Source organism: Choloepus didactylus, chromosome 22 (genome assembly GCF_015220235.1).
Source record: "Choloepus didactylus isolate mChoDid1 chromosome 22, mChoDid1.pri, whole genome shotgun sequence".
Lineage (NCBI taxonomy): Eukaryota > Metazoa > Chordata > Mammalia > Pilosa > Megalonychidae > Choloepus > Choloepus didactylus.
In genome coordinates this window covers 33,914,317-33,935,005 of record NC_051328.1, presented here as the reverse complement: position 1 = coordinate 33,935,005, position 20,689 = coordinate 33,914,317, and the positions used below count along the sequence as shown (strand labels likewise).

The window sequence follows — 20,689 nt, the reverse complement described above, 5'->3', positions numbered from 1 at the left end:
AGTAATTGATATACAGTATTTTTTTTGGATCTAGCAAATATACTTTTTATAACTTTTCTCTGAAAGAAAGGACTTTTCTAGCTCAGATTACTTGGACACTTTTACTGTTTATTCTTCCCTTTTTTGAGCAGTCAGAAGAGATTTCTCTCAGTACTTCAAATAAATAAGATATCCAGCTGAACAAACACCATACATTCTCGTGGATTACTTTGGCTTCTTAAAGAAGATTTCACTTTCTTTTTTCCAAAATGCAAATGATTAAAGAGACCCCTAACACATGAAACTCAAGGATGAAATGTTTAAAGTGGTCCAGATTCTATACAAAGTGGTTTGCAGAGAAGCAAAATGCCCCCAACCAGTAAAAGAGCTCAATATTTTACAGGAAGGATCTGAATGTAACTGAGTAAGATATTCTCTTTATTATACTTTTTAATAGGGGTGATATTATAATATGAAAACCAAACTTCAGCACACACAATCTCTATAATATTTTCTGAAAATAGCAAAATAAAAGAAAATTTGTTTTATCTTTCACAGCTTCCTATTTAAAACAAAACCCCAAACAACAATGACAACAAACCCTAAAGATTATATATAGGCTGGAATAAGCTGGTATTCTGTATGGTCTTTGAACGATCAGCAGGCCTTATCTAGCTTGGTGGCTTAAAAAAAAAAAAAAGAAGTCTAGGATCTCTGGCCCGATTGTGAAACTCAGATTAAAACTCAGCTTCTTTAAAAAGAAAATTTGGACCATCGATTAGCATGGGCCCCTCTACTAAAGCAGCACGAATGCAAGTATTTGACTTTAGGAAACATAATCCACACGTTTCTTTATTCTTTTCATAAGCTTTTTTATTAAAGGACTAAATCTTATCTCCCATCAAGAGGCAGTAATGAATAAATATATAAAACCAAAATGGGTGCATTTTGTACCTTTCTTGGCCCAGGAAGAGAGAAGACAAGAAGAATATGGAAAGGATGCAAACAGGGTTGCTGCAAGGCAAAGACACAAAGCCATCAATCACAAATGCTGCGGCTTAAGGCCAAGAAATACCTTCAAGGCCTGTGAGCAAACCTGCCACCATGTGACCCAACATACAGCACCGAAAAGGAAAGCTGGATTTGTACAGTGTGGAGGGCAGCCTCCAAGATGGCCCCCGGTTATCCCTCTTGGTAGCCAAGCAATTAGGTAATTCCCTCCCTAAGGGACTCAATGACTTGCTTCTAAAGACAGAGTATACCAAAGGTCATGAGATGTCACCACTGGGAGGACCTTACAGTGGGCTGTGATTTCCCTCTTATTGGTAGACTCCCTATTTCCTTGTTGGCTCACACGTTTGCTGAAGCACGCCACCATCTTGGAGAGGCCCACATGGCAAGGAACGGAGAGAGACCTCCAGCTGGGAGCCAGTGAGGAACCAATGTTCAGTCCTACAGGCCATGAGAAGCTGCACCCTGCCAACAACTACGTGAGCTTGTTTGCCAGTTGAGCCTTGAGATAACTACAGCTTGGCTGACACCTTGATTGCAGTGCGTTCTGTGGAGACCCTGGAGCAGGGGACCCAGCAGAGCTACGGCCAGAGTCCTGACCCACAGAAGCAGTGAGATTAGAAATACATTTTTTTTAAGCCTCTAGGTTTGGGGATCATTTGTTGTGCAGCAGAAGATGACTGAGAGATTTATTATGACTTTCAGCCTCCCATTTTGCTCAATTTGAAGAATTTTACTACCATTATAAATTACTGTGGTACCTTTCTCAGCTTCACAAACATGAGTCAGAAATGACCACAGACTCATGAGACAGCATCTCAGTGCAGTCAATGGGGGTGGGCAAGCAGCAGGGGAGTCACTCCTAAAACTTGTAATAGTTCACTCTGCTCTACACTGGCTGCTCATTGCTTAGAATAAAATTTGCCTCTCCCAACTGCTCCCTCCCCTCCCACCAATTCTGAAATAACAACTGTGAAATGCAACAATTGTGAAATGCAACCTTGCATGGATTCTTCTTCCTATCTCAAGTAAACGGCCACTTGAGTGCTTTCTTTTGCTTCACATTAATTTCTAATTTGTCATCCTTTATCAAACAGTGGGACATAAAAAGAGATGTATATGCATGTATGCCCACACATACACAGACACTGGTACACCTACATGACATATACATATGAAGTGAGAGAGCTGAAATAATTAAAATAGAGGTTTTCACCCCTATGAAATCAGGTTTCAATCCCATCCCCTTCACTTAAGCCAAGTGATCTGGGACAAATTATTTAACATCTCTAAATTTCAGTTTCCTCATCTGTAAAAGGAGGAAAACAATGTTATTGAACGTCTACAATTGTTATGATGATGAAATAAGTTGCTTAGCAGAAAGACTAATCTATAGTAAATGTTTAAAAAATAATTTGTTGTAATAGTATTAAAATATTGTCATTATTGTAGGTATCAGAGTAAATGTACACAGTTTATTACCAGTTTCCTCTGCAATTTTGGAAAATTCATCTGCCATAATGCCTTCCAAGGCTACGTGGCAAGTCTGAACTGTGCCAGAATTTTCGAAGTTCAAACACCCTTGCTTTTGGTTGAGAAAGTGAGAAGAAATAACTCAATAAACGTTTCTAAGGAACTTACTCTTTTTAAGGCATAATACTGGACATTGTTCAAAGAAGAGTAAATAAATCACTGCCTTTGTGACCTGCCCAAGGTAGCAAAGGAAAGCCCAAGGAATAGCAACATACATCTAGAATTAAGTGTACACCTGGTACTATAATAAAGTATCATGAAACAACGTGAATAATATATCACAATAAGTAATTTTTGCATGTTAATAATATCAACGATAATAATAATATCAATAATGATATTCCCTGACATTAACTGAGTTCCTATGACGTGCCAGAAATGCTTCCAAGTACTTTCTAAGCCTTCCCGTCTTCAGCACTCACAATAACTGGCAGACGTAAACACTCTGATTTTATAGCTGAAGCTCAGAGGCCTACAGGAACTTGGCCAAGGACAAATAGCAGGGATGCAGCAGGGTTCAGCATTTGCACTCAAGACCTCCTCACTCCAAAGCCCACACTCTTTTCATATGTGCTCTCTTAGATTAAAAAAAAGTGCTTTATAAATTAGAATATACTCACCAGCACGTGATCTCAACTATGACATATCCGTGCGATGATCATTTCACATTAAACTAATAGTTTATTATCATACCTTCGTATTACAGCCAAAGGTAGAAAACTATATTGTGGCTTCTCTCCATTTCACTCTAAGCCTCTACCAGATAAAAAATAAGCAAAATAAGGATAGTTATCCATCCATCAGTCCACACACAAATAGCCACCCATTTCACTATTTTGGCAAAGCACAGGCTTATCAAAAAAAAATTAGTAAAGCTATTTCCTTGATTGATTATTTTTGTTTTCTAACCTAAGGTGATCATATTCTTTCTTTCTTTGAAGACAAACTGGTGGAAACAATTACTCAAATTAATTAAAGGTACTTCCCAGCCTGAAATCTAATTGGTTCCTTCCTTCATTTGCATTCATTATCTGTCTCCCCAGTTCATGGTCCCCGTAAGGACAGGGATTTTGTTCAGCATTTTGTCAACATTGTAGATGCTCAAAAATATTTGCTGAATCAATGAATGAATGAATGAACATTGAAAAGATTCCATGCCAATCTTTTTGTGGTCCGCATAGGAATCGGAGTTACCATTTATTCAGGTGCACGCCCTGCTTCTACAATATTTCCCCTTTCTACTCACTAATGCCCCAATCCTTTCTGCAAGAAGGTAAGACGTTAAATTTATATAAAGGCACTGGCTGAAAGAACTGCTTGTGAGGAAAAAAAAAAAAGTACTATATACTCAATCAGCTTAAACCCTTGACTCAACTCGTTCCCCTTCAAGCCACTATGTGGTATTTCTAAATATGTCTGCATTTCACAGATGGGCTCACATCGGGCTCATTACTAAATTAATTGAGATGCAATTAGCTTTACTGCAGGTTTGGAACTTGGGATCCAAAAGATGCATAGAAGAATTCTGGAGATAAAACAGTACCATAAGGGTCATCTAGCAGGTGGTTCCCAAATGTAAGCCCAACATTTTTAACAATGAGAAAAACAGCAACACTGGAATGCATTTTTCCCTAAAGATAAATGGATTCAATTGAAAGGACTGCTTTTTGTCCCACAATCATGCCCTAGCCACAGTTTTTGGCACTAAAATATATTTTATTTTATGAAACGATGGTGATAGTCAATGGAGGTTGGTTGGTTTGATATTTTAATCCAGGTTTGGCAAAATAAGAAGTCTGTGACCCTGTGTTAGTCTCCTTTTTTATTTCCTCTCAAATTTCACTGTCCTCTGGAATCTAAAGCCATGGAACTGCTGATCTTGGTTAACTGATTCATTTTACAGATGACAAAACTGAGGCCCAGACCCAGACTGCTTAATTGCAGTAAGTTCTAAAATTACATTAAACAACACAAGATAGAGGAAGGTAAACCCATGAGCACGGCGCTTGCCACACAGCAGGTTCTCGTGGAACATTTCACAGCTCTGCCCCCCAATCCTCCCAATTGATTTCACAGTATTCATTTATCTCAGTGTAAGAAGAATGGGGTGGAGGGGCAACGGAATTCAATTTCTGAACAATCCATAGCACCAGATTTGAGTCTTCTTTCTTGTTGCTAGAAAAACATTACCTTACACCTCACAGGGGAAAATCAACGTGTCCCGTAAGTTAGACAAAAATCGATGTCCATAGAAGAAACATTTTAGCTGCAGCATCAGGGGCGATGCAAACTCCTGGCATCTGTTTAATCGTGCTGGCATCCAATATCTAAACCGCACTGCAGCCAAAAATCACTGGAACGAAGTATGAAATTGGAGAAAAGGAAACCAGAAGGGGGAGGATCAAAGAAGGCACCACTAACGTAAGAAAAAAAAAAAAGTAATAAAAGAGCTAGAGAGAGAGTTCTAGAGAATGTGCCTTTAAAAAGGCAATGCATTACTGAAATGCCAAAGGGTACCCAGAAGAAAAGGAACTGAGAAAGATAAAACTGAGGGAATTTCAAATCTTGGTTAATGTTCATTAAATAATTTGTCACACATATTAAGGCCAGATATTCACTTTTTTTCCTCCTCTCGGGTGCTCATTCGGGAACAAAGCCTTAGTTAGACTTAAAACACTATAAAGCAAGGCAGAGGAAATATGATAAAGTGCTATAGCCACCCAATACCAGGTATATTTTTCTTCTCTTTGTTTTTAGCAAGTAAAGGGCCAATCTTTTCTCAAAGTGAAGGTGTGCTGTTGTTGGTGATAAAACAGGAAGCCAGGATGGTTTGAACACACACCACAAAAGCCCACCCAACTGCATTTTGCCTCAGCGGTTACTCAGGTTGTATATCCATGTTTTATGCTTAATATTCACAGGTAGAATCAGGCCTTCGGTGGCAGGCACAGCCACCATCACTAAGAGTTAGAGCAACTATAAGCGACGAGAAGAGAACTGACTGTTTTCTTATTTAAAAAAATGAAGACGACGACGATGTTGAGGAGTATAATGGTTAATGTTTATTGATTACCATATTCTACATGCTATGCATTCATGATTTCCTTTAATTCTCAACGTGAGCCAATAATAACAACAATAATGTATACTGAGCACCATAGCATGTTCTAGATGCTGTTTGTTCATGATTTCCTTTCATTCTCAAAGGAAGCCCATGAAGAAGGTATAATATCCCAGTTTTACACTTGGGAAAGCATAATTTCCATCAGGTTATGAAACTCACCCAAGAGCTGGTGATGGATGGAGCTGGGATTCAATCTGATAGTCTTCTAGCTCTAAGGGTTATCCTCTCTGCTAAGCCTTGCTGCTCTCTTCCTCCATGCATACCCTCTATGTAGATCTTTTTGAGGCCCTTAACCAGGAGCCTTGAGTTCTGTTCCCGGCTCTCCTACGCACTAGCCATGTGACCCGGCAGGCTCCCCAGTCTCATGAACTGCAATGCCCTGCTGACCTCAGAGAAACTAATGGTAATGAATATATCAATAACTGAATTTGTTAAGCACCTGGCCGTCTTTCATCTATTCCGTTATAAACATTTACTGAACATTTACTTTGTGGGCCAGGAATACAGTCGTGAGCAAGACAAAAACACCACTTTCAAGACAGGGGGTGATGGACATTAAATAAGAAACTACAGGAAGTATTTTCTAAATTAAACGTTATGAAGGAGAAGTTCCAGGAGCCATTCTTTCATTCATTCATTGAGCACATATTTACTGTTACGTGCCAGACAGTCACGTAGACACTGGTCCTTATGAGAGCATATGATGGGGAAACTTGAGTGAAACTTGACTGACTCTAAGAGACCAAGAAATGCTACTTGAGACTGTGATGTCTGGGTTGATTTTTGAAGGATGAGTAGAAAGTACCTAGGAGTGGAGGAGAGGAAGGAAGTGTAATAGTCAAACAGTGTGTTTAAGAAATCTGGGGAAGAAGGGAGAATGGGGCTGGAAGTGGTTTGAGGTCAGGCTGGTGGGATGAACGGAGCCAGAGTAGTCTAGGTGTCTTCCATTTAGTTCTCACTTCTCTAGTAACCATAAAATAGATGGCATCCCCATTTGACAGATGAGAAAATTATACACACACACCTATGCATTAGTGCTGGTTCAAAAGCCGTTACCCCATCATCTTTCTAGCAGAGCTTTCCTACCACCCAAGAAGTATAAAATGCAGATATGCACTTTCCCAGCCTCCCTTGCAGCTAGGATACAGACAGGAGATTTGCTCTTGGCCAGTAAGACCTGAAGGGAAGTTTGCTAGGGAGGATGGTTCTGAGACGGAATATTCTCTTCCTTGATAAAGGAGGGGAGCATACAAGGAAGGGGACCCCATCTCTATCATCCTGCATTCAGACTTTCTTGTGTAGGTTGCAATGGTTGGTTCTGCTGTAGCTACTCTGCAACTATGAGGGAAAAGTCATGACAACCTCAAAAGAGCTGCCCATAAAGTAGCCAAACACTCCCTTGGCTGCCTCAAGACTCTTTGATATGTGAGAAAACCAGCTTTGATTGTTCCAATCTTATGTAACAGGTGTTAATAACTCGCAACCCAAAGATCCTGAACTGATGCAAAAAGTGAGCATCAGAGCGGCTTGAATTACCTCAAAATTATACAAGAAAAAAGGAGGGGAACTGAGTTTGAATACAGGCCTCTTGATCCTAAATCCTTTGCTCTTTTCCAGCCTACCATACCCCTCTGCCTCTGGGTTGATCAAACATTGTAAACTTTAAAGATCTGCACAGAATTGAGAGCTGACTAATAAAATCAATGCTAACATCAATCCTGCAAAGTTAGAATGTTTGAGGCAGAGGGGAGGTGGCCCTACTGGGGAGAAGCAGAGCCCAGCCACCGGGTCCTTCTGTGGGGAAAGCTGCAGGAAAACCCAAGTGTGGCCATGGCAACAGAAGGGACAGTAATATCTCTGGACAGGCGGGAACAACCAGAGAATCCACTCCTGCCACCGGAGTCAGAAAATGTTTAGATGAGTGAAGAATATACTGTTCCGCTTTGAAACCCACATTTCCTCCTTCCAACATATAAAAAGGCCCCTGATTTCTACCGGTTCTCCTCCTTCACCTTTTACATGACACACCGGTGTTCCAATAAAGATTCAAACAGCAGGTTTTGTCCTTGATAGTATCTAAAGTGTAGTCAGATGCAGGTATTTGGTGTGTGGGGTGGGGGGGCATTTTTCTGAAAAATACTAATTTAAAGAACAAATCAACGTCTATTATCTCCTTCATTATGTTTTAAATTGTTCAACTGTAAATCACCCCATGGGGGTTATTCAAGGGCAGAATTACCCAGCTTGGCTTTCCTGAAGGTTAGAAGAATGGCATCTTGTGCTTTCTCTAGTTATAATTTATAACTTTGCAACAGAACCAGCGTTGCAGTCCCATCCATTAGCGGGGTAGCTGCACATCTGTTAAAACTCAGCACAATAACTGGCTTTACACGGCCAGAGGAAACGTAACCCAATCGTTTCAGAAGTTCTACAAACTCAAGCCATTTTTTAATGTAAAATGATTTGAAAATGCAGTTCCCTAAAACATCTGCTAAGCTCTCGCTACCCTAACACATGATATTCTTTCTACTGTTACCTGCCAACACAAATATTTGGTTGCACAAAACACCCTAAGAGGCACGTGATGGGGCTGGGCTTCAAACTGACATACCAATCTGCAAAGGGCTGGCTTGGACCTAGGAACTCTGGCTAAGATGTTGTTTACCAGAATCGAAAGCTTCTGTGAAGGGGGCAGGGAGGCGGTAACTTCATGGAGGTGCTTTCAAACATTTTAAAAAGGAAACATAACGGTACAACTAGATATACATGGCAGGGGTGCTGCGGTGTGTTTGACAAAGCCAGTGGACTTGGGAGCAGCCAGTGGGGGGTTTGAAGGCTGGCTCTACTGTTTTCTTGAGCAAGTTAAGTAAGCTCTCTGTGCTCATTAACTGCAAGATAGGAATAATAATTCTAACACTGCAGAGCTGTTGTGAGGCATGAAGAGAGAGAGATATGTGGTTATGTAAAGCATCATAGTGCCTGACCTAAATCACCAAGTTGCTTCTTACTTTGAAATATTGCAAAATTCTAAAACCGGCACGCAAGGCAAAAATCTCAGTCAAAACTACCCTTGAAATTCTCTTCAATCAAGATATAATACAATATGCCTGGTTTTGTGAATAAAGCCTTATAGAGTAATAGTTGTGTACAGAGATATATACTAATGTACAGTATATATTAAAGTATACATATGGGAAACATAATTTCAGAGTATTTTAATTGCATAAAAGAAAGCTAGAGAGACAGGCAAATACACGTGTGATGTACAAATAATGCAACTTCATTATTAGAAAGCTCTCAGCAAGCAGCAGTTAATCCTTTAAGACACTTCAAAAGCAGCTAGTCAGACTCTGCATGTTTCTTTTTTACAACATTAAAAAAATCCTATTTCCATTTTTACCTATTATTTTTATTTTATCATCTATTGGAAGGAGGAGGGACCTCAATAAGCCTGACGTTGTCTGGAAACACCAGTACAAGAGGATGGCGGCAAAGACATGGCTTTACCAGTAGGGGTCGCTGTGCTGAGAATTAATCCCTATGAGTTTCTCATTAGTGATTATTATACTGCAGGCAGCCAAAATGGAAAAATTAATTAATTTCAAAGAGATAATGCATTTACAGCAACAATTAGAAATGTATAACTGTAAAAGGGCAACATTTAAAAGACAGATTACATTTAATAAAGTTGCACCAGAACATCCAATTGTAAAATTACTGATCTGCAACAATATTCCTTAAAGAGGCACTTAAAATAGCCTGACTGCATGAAGGGTGACCTAATTATTGTAACTTAAAATCACCATAGTCACAGCAAGTCACAGCAAATAAAAAAGGGGCGCCGATATTAGAATACTGCTGTTTAATACTTAAGGGAGCCAGCTAGCATGGAGAACTGGAGGCAGGGCTTCCGAGCACAGGGCTGGACTGGCTTTCGCATTCCCTTGACCTCGTGCAATGGAACGGATACTCTAGCAGCACTCAGGTCAGAAGGAAAATACTCACTGTTAGCTAAGTTCAGGAGGGCTATGAGGCACAAGCAGAGCACCCCCATCTGGTGGCGGGTGACTGCATCTATGCTGAGCTCCCTCATCAGAATTTAAGAATCCAGCTTTTCCATGAGGCAGGAAGGGGATGCACCTACGTGGTTTATGTCCAAAAATATGTTTGCGCTAAAATGACAGAAGTGCACCCTTCATTCAAGAAACAAACGTCTTATCGTGACAGAAGCAATGCCAAGCATGTACAGAAGGATAAAACATGGTGCCTTTTGCAATCGGTGCTGTCTGCACTACCCGTGGAAATCCCAGGTCTCCTCTCATGCAGACTCTCCTCCCAAATACACAAAGTCCCAAATGTTTATGAAAGAGAAGTGACTGGCTGTGAGTTTGACAGGTAAATCCAAAGTCTCTGCTCCACCTCTTATAAACTGAGCCATATGGAACTCAGATGGCTAAGAAATACCACCAAACACGCAACTTTATGAAGACACTATTAGAGATGGTTTTCACAGAAATCTAAACCTAGCTACATATTTCTTAGACTTAATAATCTATATGCTTATCTAAAAATGTCAATCTGTGACATACAGAAGAGGCTGTTTTCCAATCACTTAAATAGGGAAATATGAAAGTCCATGCCATTATAGCTTCCTCGGGAATCAGATGTGCAGCCTGGAGATCATCCAAGGCAGGCTCCCAACTCCTACCTGGATGCCTCACACTTGCCAATAACCCCCCTTCCTGGACCTTTGGGGTGAGGGATAGACAACTCCAACCCCTGCCAGGATGACCAGACTCCAATTTACAGACTCCTTTGGCCTTGTCACCATGTTGTATCCAGCAGCAGCAACTTCATTTTGGAAATAAACTTCAGGACTAATGTAATACTCAAAACAAGAAGAATGACAACCACCACGGCAAGAAGTACCGCACGCCTTCCACGCCACGGGCACTGAGCTCAGCACAGTATTAATTGCACTCTCCCTTATGGGAGCCACAAGTCTCAGGTGGCTATTTAAATTTAAATTAATAGAAATTTAAAAAATTAAAAATGCAGCTCCTCAGTCATATTAGCAACATTTCAAGGGCTCAATGACCACAGGTGGCCAGTGGCTACCATGCAGAGCAGCCGGATTATAATCACTGGGCAACTTGGTATCATCTGTAATTGCCAATCTTCACACCAACCTGTATTGGCATTTTAGTGGTGACAAAGCAGACTCAGAGAGGTTTAACAACTTGCTTCAATTTGTCCTGATTATCCAAAGTACAAGCTAAGGCTTGAGCATTAGCAGAAGGGCTGCTTCTCCTCCACCCCAAGCTGCCACTTTCTCTCACTGGCACGGGGAAGCCATGCTGAATCCCTTCTCTAGCATAGGGGAAGCACTTACCTTGTCTGCCCTTTCTATAAACACACCCCCGCCCTCTATTCAGTTTAACCAAAATGAGGTTTTCCATGAAGTCACAGCTCTTCTCCAAACCTCCTTGAAATTTAATTGTTCATCTTCCCACATCTGTTTCAACACAGGGCCCAAAAGTCAAGACCCCATTTTATCTGTTCCCCAAGACTGCTCTCAGCAGGCATTTTTTTTCAGCCCCAAGCCTTGCCTCGCTGCAGTCCTTGAGGCCTGTCTATAGCTAGTCTCTGCCTGAGCTCTCCTGACTGGGGCAGGGGGGTGGCTGAGACCTCAGCACATTGGTTTAGTCCTGGTATCTCGTCTAGCTAGGACACGTGCCAGGTGAGCCACTCACTGAGCAGCGACCTTCCCCTAATGCTGATTGTGCTTCTTCACCTGTATGGTGATGCTCACTTCACCCCCAACCCCCTACTGTCCACCCCCAATTCCAATGCCACACCTGGTTTTCCAATTGGCTTGAGTCCTGCCCATGCTGCCCACACACAGCAATAGCCTGATATTATGACACAGTTTTCTGTCCACCTCATCTACCAGCACTTCTCAAACCTTCCTGTTAAGTCCAAAGAGTCAACAGTCAAGCCCTACTTAGCTAAATACATTTGCTTTAGGTATTAGACAACAACTGACTTCTGCTGTGAATCAACATCCAATCCGCCTTTATTTTATCAGAACCTGTCTTCCTTCCTCTTCCACCTACTCTGACTCGGAGTTCCTAAACCCTGGGATCAGGCCTCACAATAATAGTTGCTACCATTTTCAGGCAACAAACCTTCATCCACTGGAGTTCACACTAAATGATGAGATGGTCACACCAACTCTTACAGTCATGGACCTACCTCCAAGTTGTTCCCCTCACTTTTATCTGATCAGGGTAACTCTGGAAGAAGAAGAAAAAAAAAACTCTCTGATGTCACAGAAAAGAGGTTTTTTTTTTAGCACCAACCAATGAACAAATACAAATAAGAAGAATCAAGTCACAAAAATAACACACTATATTTGTGGATTAGCCCATTGGTCCTGAAGGTACAAGGCCGCAGAAATGAAAAAGAATGCTCTCCCTCTCATCCCAAATTCAAAAGACTCATCCTCAGTCATTTAGGGTACACTGGCACTCACTTCAGTCCCATATACATCATCAATATATCCATTTAAGGACTTCACAGATTATGAGCCATAATCACACTCAAAGAAACCCTTGCAGAGAGCCTACTCCTACCCCAAAAGAGAGCAAAGTGATAGGGAAATTTCAGAACCCTGTAATATATGGGAACCCAAGTTACATTTATTTACTTTCTAGATGCGGACTCCAGCCTGTGATATGGAGGACTGTCCCCCATAGATCCTCCTACTTCAAACTCTTTTGATCTCAAGTACTCAACTCTGGGCTATGTTTGTTTACACTGCATTTCTTAAAACCACTTAGGCGTTTGGAATAAAAGATTCACTTACTGTTTCCTATGCAGCTCAAAATATTTTCTTTGTTGTAGTTTTAAAAGTCATCCCCAAACACCATGGATAAGGTCAGTCGGCAGGTGTGGGTGTAGAAGGCAGACTGAAGGCAGAGGCTGTAAGGCCAGTGGCTCAGGAATTTGGGAGATGATGGTTTGACCTGTGATACTCCTAAAGGCCAAAATGGGTTTAGGGGTAAGGGCAATTTCTGTGAACTGGATGCTAAATTTTATTGACAGGAATATCGGTATTCATTAATAGGAAAAAATATTAAAGGCCTATGGTTGAGAAAAGTAATATTCCAGGGATATTGCGTAAAGTTCCTCCTTTCATGGAAGAAGTTTCTAGGCCTAGTTGTTAAAGAACCACCTAGACTGTAAAAACTTCATATTCACATTGTAAACCTTTCCAACTCTCACCATAACAGCCAGGAGGCCTCATCTGTGGGAAAGTGAAGAATAAAACACATTTCTGGCCGCTAAAGGATTCTCTGGGAAGGGAGAATTAAACGCATTAAAAGAAGAACCAGATACAATACAAAGTCTCAATAAAAACAAAGGAATCAAATCTTCCGATAATTTGTTTGCAATCCATATTTTTCACCTAATAACACAAAACAGTTTTCAACTACTGCGCTCAACAAACTAAATTTTCAAGGTTTCTGAATTAAAAAAAACAAAAAACATAACAGAAGAAAAAAAAAAAGGCCCATCAAACGTCAATCAAGATTTTCAGCCATGCAATCACAATATTCAACATCATCTATCCAGCCCTTTGAGGCCCTTTAGAGAAAAAGATTTCATCCAAAGTCAATGCAAATGCATTCAAGAGCCCTTTCCGATGGCTTCCTGACCATGAGATTACGAAAAACAGACTCATCATCACCAGAGGCGAGAGACTGATAAAATCGCGCGTGCCTGGGTTTCTCCAAGACCCTTTCCCAAGAGGCGCACTGAAACCGTCGCCGCGATGTAAGCCGGTCACTCACCATGGACTTGGTGAAAGGCCGCGCCAGGGTGAACAGCAGCGAGTAGACCCACCAGTTGCGATGAAGCGAGGAGTACATCATATTCCCAGGATGTACAGCGTTCGACGTGACTCCGCGCGGGGACAGGCGGCGGTGCAGCTCGTTGGAGAAGAGAACATTGCAGAGTTTGGACCGGTTGTAAGCCAGCATGGCCCAATACTCACTTTTAGATGGAGAAAGACGGCTGAAGTCAAGTTTTCCCGAGGAATCGTTAATATCTGTGAATCTAAAAAAGTAATAGGAAATATGCTTAGGACATGAAGCAACCAAGCTCCAAATTCCAATCAAGCTATATCTATATATATATATATTTTTTTTTATTTTTTAGAAGTCGGAGGAAACTGGCAGAGAAAACTAAATTGTGCATAGAAACAAAGTCTCCCTTAAAAATAGATAATGGTGATTTAACAATTAAAAACCAGCTGAAAAAAATAGGAGAAATAGATAGTATTTTTATTATTTTCCATACTAGGATGATCGTATTTTCTGATTAAAGTGAATTTTGTTTGGAAAAAAATATCAGTTGAATCCAAAGATAGACTTAATAAAGGCCCTAACTCATAAATGTAGCAGTTTTACATGCTGAACTCACTCCCCCCACCCTGACCCTCTCTAACAGATATTTTTTAAAAACCTCCAACAGGAAGTTCAAGGATAATTAAATTAAATGGAAAAACATCTTAAAGGGCTGCTGCTTTTGGAAACAGAAAGACATCACATTCCTAACCTTTGTGGGGCTTTCCTGGATTATTTTAGCCAAGGCTTGAGTTCTGTGTATTTTCATCTGGGCATCCAAGTAAATATAGATGAGTCTTGCTGCCTCCAAGACTCTTTTCCAGATTAAAAATTAATGATTATACAGGGGTTATAACCTTGGTGAGGTGCCATCAATAGTCTTCTACGCTTAAAAGATAAATGTAAACAAAGCCAAAATGAGTTCTGGCAGACTCTAATGTTTTTAAGTATACCCATGGCATGGATGCACACAAATCAAAGTAACTAGCTGATGTTTTATAATTGGGTCTGACGGAGTCGTTAAACACCAGCTGTTTGTTTCTTTCCTTCCTTCCTTTCTTTCCTTTTTTTTTTTTTTAATAATAATAAAGTAGTGCCTGCCCTTAAAAAAAAATAGATGGGGACAAAAGGAATTTTCTAGACGTCTTTCATCTTTGTTAAGAACCCCTCATATTTTGCTTCATTAAATTAACTCTGGGCATTTGCGCTGGGGAATAAGGAAGCAATAATGAGGGTATTCTGGAAAAGACATTGGGAAACAAAAAAACAAAAGGTAAAATTATGGAAAAATCTTGTTATTCTTTAACATGAGCAGCACAGGCTGAGCTAAAACCAAGAGAAGCATCACAGGGGCAGATGACATTCATGTCTTACGGAAATTAAATATCCCTTCTCCAAGACTCAGTTCATGACATCCAATTTCTAGTGTTAAATGGCATCGCTGCTCTGAAGTCATCAACGAAGCCAATAGCCAGAAGCGTCATCAAGGATACAGGAATGAGACTCTGAAACTAATTGTTGGCTGCCTATTTCCTAGTCTCCAAACTAAGAAGAGCCCATATTTCTGAGCTTAATCATCTAAGGCAGTTTCAATATTCACTGAATTTTCAGGAGTGTTGTGCAACTACCATGTCAGTGCGGAATGAATGCACTTTCAGATTGTATTGGGTGGCTGGGACAGGCTTGACTCAACGCTGGTTGTATTTAATTCTGCAACACAATACACCCGTTAACAGTCTGCATCTGTGACTCTCACACTCAGTGATTGCTATATGGACACATGCATCTGATTACTTACCTTTCCTGTAATATCACCGAAGCATTTCTACTTTGAAACACATTCTGTTTCACGTGTATTTTTTCCTTTATATTGCAATTGAGCTATTATGTTGATTTAAAAATATATCTGTGCAGGGAGTTTGTATTATTTCTGAATTTTATTTCAATATAGTCATTAAGCATTACAGAGTCATTGTTATAAAAAGGGGGCAAGTGGGTTGAGAATTGATGATTCAAGATCTGGGCCATGACTTGGAAATGCTACTGATTCTGGGTAGAAAGAGCATCAAGAATTTAAAAATAGCTAAACATCTAAAAGGTATGGGATAAAAATAACACTCTTCATTCCTACCTCATTACCTATTGCTGGAAACCCCTTTGGATGTCAGCTCTCCCCTAACTCTTCCACGGCTAGCTGTCACAATGATTTCTTGGGTGGCAGTGGAGGACAGATTGAAAGAAGCCACACAGAGTAGAGTGAAATATACGTTTCCGTGAAAATTAAGTGTCCACCTTCTAGGACCCAGTCCATGATGTCATCCCTGGTGTTCAAGGATAATGCCACCCCTGGGAGATCAATAACAAAGCCAGTCCTGCCATCTTCGGTTCCGTCTGTACTTCGTACATGCCTCTGTGGTCAGCTCACCCCATTGCAAACCATTTGTTCACCTGGGTCCAACAACACATTGTGAATTCCCAGAAGGTAGGCCCTGAGCCTCTCGCCTGTGCCCTAGCACAGTGCAGAACTCACATTAAGGACTAAAGACAAGATTACAGAAATGAAGTTTGATCCTGGATATGGAATTCCAGATTAAGGGTCAAATTTCCCATATTAAAAAAAAAAACAAAAAAAGAGGCTTGTCCCTCACAAGGCAAAATCTATCAGTAGGTTCAGAACCTCTATGTTCTTCACTAATATTTGCATGAAGTTCAGAATGAGTTCCCTGCTTTGGTTTTTAAGGACAACACAGAAGTATCTCATGACTGGGGAAAACAGAGTAGACCAAACTCCTAAAAGGAGAAAAGCCATTCCTAATCTAGAAATGACACAAGAAAACACACGATGAGGAATTAGAGGGAACCAGTTTGGGTGACAGTTTCAAGATGGAGAAGCACGAGCTGCTATGAATATCAGCCTCCCTCTCGTGACATACAGCCCTCCCCCTTCGTTTCCTGCGCAGACCCCTGACTTCCTGCCCTGCTGATGTCTTGGGCAGAAAACCCATTTTAAGGTCTGATTAGTTGGTACTGACAGTCCTCCAGGAAGCAGGAAGGTGGCCACACTTTCTGAGTCCTCCGAGCCAAGGTGGCTTTCTGAAAAGTGGCCACATTCACCCCTCAGCTCAAGAAGCAGGAAAACAGCTCTTCAAAGGCTGCCCACTATATTTTCAAGTATAAAAATCAACAACATCCAAACCAGAATGTCTTCACAGAATTATCCCCTGACCAGGACACTAAAATGTTAACATTTGTCCTCTGGACAGTAACATTCGGCTTTTGAGGGGACCTCTATCTGGTAATTTCCACAGGTACTGACCCTGCTTTGTTGCTTTTTTTTTTCCTTTGACGATTTTTAAATTACCAAACTACAATAATTAGGCAGATTCTGTGTAGGAAAAAGCTAGTATGTACAAAGAACAGAACTGAATTTGCATCCGAAGCTGTGTGTGTGCTTATGTGTAGCAATTTGGCGCTCAACACAGCTGCAGCCATTTAGAGTTGTTCAGCCAGCGCGCCACGCTTTTCATTCTATTTTAATTGTTATCTGAAAATTTTTCACAGCAAGGAAGTCAACTTCTCATTTTAATATGATGTATTTTAGGTATGTGAAATTCAATTCACTTGCACAGACTCCAGATAAGTAACTAAAATACAGTGAAGACATGGGGAGCCTAATAAATATTTTGCCTTGGGGCAGTATGGCATAATATTTTCTGCAAACACAGGACTTTATTTTTCCCCTAACAGGGGGTCTTGACTCCAACGAAGAGATTCCGCCAAGGTTTATGGAGGTAATTAGAAATCAACACTTCCATTTTACAACGTGGTTTAGGGCTCTGTGTCCTTGAGTGGGGAGGAAGTGCTTTCAGGCACCCACACTCGCTCTCAGATGCCACGGGACACAGTCCAAGAGAAACAAACCAGCTTGGGGGAACCAGCACTTTGTGAAAATGCCCTTTAATATGTGCAAATGATGCCCAGAAAGCAGAAAATCAGGGTTGTCCTCAGACAGGTGTGGGCCTGATAACACATTTTGGCAAGACCTTGTCTGTAAACTAAAGGGGATCTAACTCAGGACACCAAGGCCCATCCTTCCAAATTAATCTTTTAAGTGAAATCAAGACAGATCTCCAAGGTAGGCACGAATTAACGCTGCAGTTAAAGAGGGAACAAAGACGTCACATGAAATACCATATGAAATACAGATTTACAAAGGGAAGCCAGCAGCTGACAACTCAACATAATCTCCCATTAAATACCAGCTCATTTAAACATATCCCGTGGTGCCCTCCACATCTGGCAGGCGATTGGGGCTGGCAGATTTATTTCCGGAGCTCTCTCCCCCTCCACCTCTCTCTTGCCTGCCCCCACAGTAGCCTCACTCACTCCTTAACGGGGCCACTCCACTTTCTTTCACCAACCTGGTGTGATCTGCAAAGATAAGGACGTCCAGATTTTGTTACCACCTAATTACTACATGTTTCATGTCTTTTAATGCAAGGGAGGATTATTACTGGCATTTTCCTTTCATTTCAGCCATCATAAATTTAAAATGGTAAAAGTAAATCTATCTGCAGTATGTCACTTACACCATAAGCCCCTGTGTTTTGGAGTGATAAAGGGTTCAGGCTAACCGTTGGCTGGTTGCTCTCTTCCAAGTCCCAGGGGTTACATTTTATGGAAGCATGATTTAAAAAATAAGCTTCATTCTGGGTCACTAAAACATTTCAGGACTTAAGATGGAGAAGAAGGGGGAAAAATAGGCCCCTGCGCATTATTTTTTCCAGCTACTTTGCTAAGAGTGAAAGTACCCCCAACCCCACTCTACCCCCAGGAAAATGTGAAAGCGAAATCTTCCCAACATTTATTAAATCTAGTAGCACTGAGTAAGTCCTTTGTCTTTTCAAAGTGCTTCTCTTTAGATAAATAGTTGTTTATCCAACTCTAGAAACAAATATGCTGAAAATACGATGAAATTTTCAAGTGTCTTTTTAGTCAATTGAATATTCTCCTAATGGTAATAGAAAAGAAGTGCCATCTGATGTTTTAATTGAAATTTTAACCAAAAGAGGCATGGCCAGATTTCTAATATGTTCTAACTACAGTACTTCCCTTTCTACAATTACACAGCTAATGTCTGCATTGAATTCCCTAATTTCTCATTATAAAACAATTGGATTTCATCTCGCAGTCTTTAACTGCATTGTTTCTCCTGCTAGAATAACTACACATTCTTCTTGGTAAGATGTTGAAGTTGTTGAATGACAAATCGATAAAGGTCATGCCATTCAGATTTAATCAATTATTATTCCATTCCAAAGCAAAATCAATGAGGGGCTTGAAGTATAGTTGTGTAAAAAAAAAATCTACATTGTTATAGACCATCCCCTCCAACAATCCCCCATACCCACAAAGAAAAACAGACCTAGAAAAACACAGTAAGCCAGGTTGAACACATCCATCCTTTTCAGAGCAGAACTAATCAAAATTATTTCAGAAAGAGAGCCTTGGGGGGTTATTAGCCAATGCAAGGAAGAGGACACATGAGGAGAACACGGAATTCTAACCCACCTGTGTGACTCCGAGGAGACCACGACAACACGGGCAGGGGCTGAGCGGCATAAGACATCCTGAAGGAGCTGGACAAGGTAGAAGTGTCCTAAGTGATTCACCTGGAAGGTGGTCTCCAGGCCATCTTTTGTGAGGCTCCAAGGTAAAGCAAAGACCGCTGCGTTGCACACAAGCACATGAAGAGACCTGGAAGATACAATTTCCGATACAGATTGAACATGAGCACTCTAAAACCGAGGATAATCTGTGTTCCTTCAGGAATAATCAGTTAATTTTTCACTGTCTTCAAGATGCCAGTCAGGTAGGAGTGTCACCTTTTAAACCACTCAGATGTGGAAGGAGTGAGGGCTTGGGCTGTGAGTGGGACAGAGCTGAGTTGTAACTAGAGCAAGGTTGGGGACAGGTATGGGGAAGTCGGTTGTAATACTTTCTCTCCTTTTGTATATATTTAAGATGTTTCATATTAAATTTTAAGAACAATGAAAGTAAGCCTTTCATGTGAACCAAAATCCTAAATCTTCATAAGGAAACAGGAATTGTGGGAAATAGTCCTAATGTACTAATTAAGAACTTTATAAGGCTATCCCCAATGTTTGTAATTGCAACATGAAAGCAAAAATTAGAAGCAAACTAAACAAATGAATCTATTGACTGTATAAAACATTCACATTATAAAAGAAAATACGTAGTAGGGTAATACAAACACACACATTTACACAGGCAAATGTGGTAATAATAACAACTGTCTGTAGGGTTGAGTGGGATTCAAAGTGTCTTAAATTGCCTACTCTTTGAGTTTATCTTATTTTCTTCATTCTTTTCATGATTAACAGGGGATATTTTAATATAAAGGAATAAAAATACAATCAAATAAATGCTTTACCGGAAAAGAAAGCATTTGTGGAATTTAGCTAACAGATAAAACAAGAGAAAAAGAGATAGGGTGAGGTTGCACAGGAGAACCGGATTACCAGTTCAAAGAGCTGCATTTTTGTCCAAGTTTTAGACAAATCACTCAAACTCTTTGAGCTTCTGATTCCTGTCTGCAAAAGGAGGGGCTTGAAATTAATGGTGCTCAGTTTCCTCGGAGACCTGAGATTCCCCATCAGTGGCTTGTAGGTAATAATATTTCCCACGTGGTACATCAATAATACTTTCACTAAAAAAAATTCAGTGTTCTTTTCATAGAAATTCTCATAGAATTATTACTGTCCATTTACCACAATCTGATTTTGTTCCCAGCCTCTTAGAAGACTATAGCCTAAGTCTCACATTTTAAAAAAAAATTCAAAAAAAAATTGTTATGCAATAAAAATAACCATGAAGAAAGTCTACATAAAAATTAAAATAATCTGCTAACTAAAAAAATTAAAAGCAATTATTTACAAATAGCAATTATTTACAAAGATATAAAGAATGAGTACTTCATTAATATGAAGAGTTCTTACAAATCACTAAAAAAAATATATTTCAAAAGTCTAATAGAAATATTGCCAAAGAAATTTTAAAACTTTGTAAAAGTAGTTACAAAAACTGGCACAAAACGTAACACACGCAGCCC

General features: G+C 40.3%; 1 protein-coding gene across 2 annotated transcripts in view; it reads right to left on the bottom strand.

Moving 5' to 3' along the window:
• The window catches only part of WWOX (WW domain containing oxidoreductase), a 966,762-nt gene that overhangs the window by 659,603 nt on the left and 286,470 nt on the right, over nucleotides 1-20,689 (bottom strand). For both annotated transcript variants that reach the window (XM_037816376.1, XM_037816377.1), the window contains 2 exons: nucleotides 19,129-19,314; nucleotides 13,504-13,768 (listed from right to left, as the gene is read on the bottom strand). In XM_037816376.1, the coding sequence (XP_037672304.1) occupies nucleotides 13,504-13,768; nucleotides 19,129-19,314 (451 nt within the window). The remainder of the gene's footprint in view (nucleotides 1-13,503; nucleotides 13,769-19,128; nucleotides 19,315-20,689) is intronic.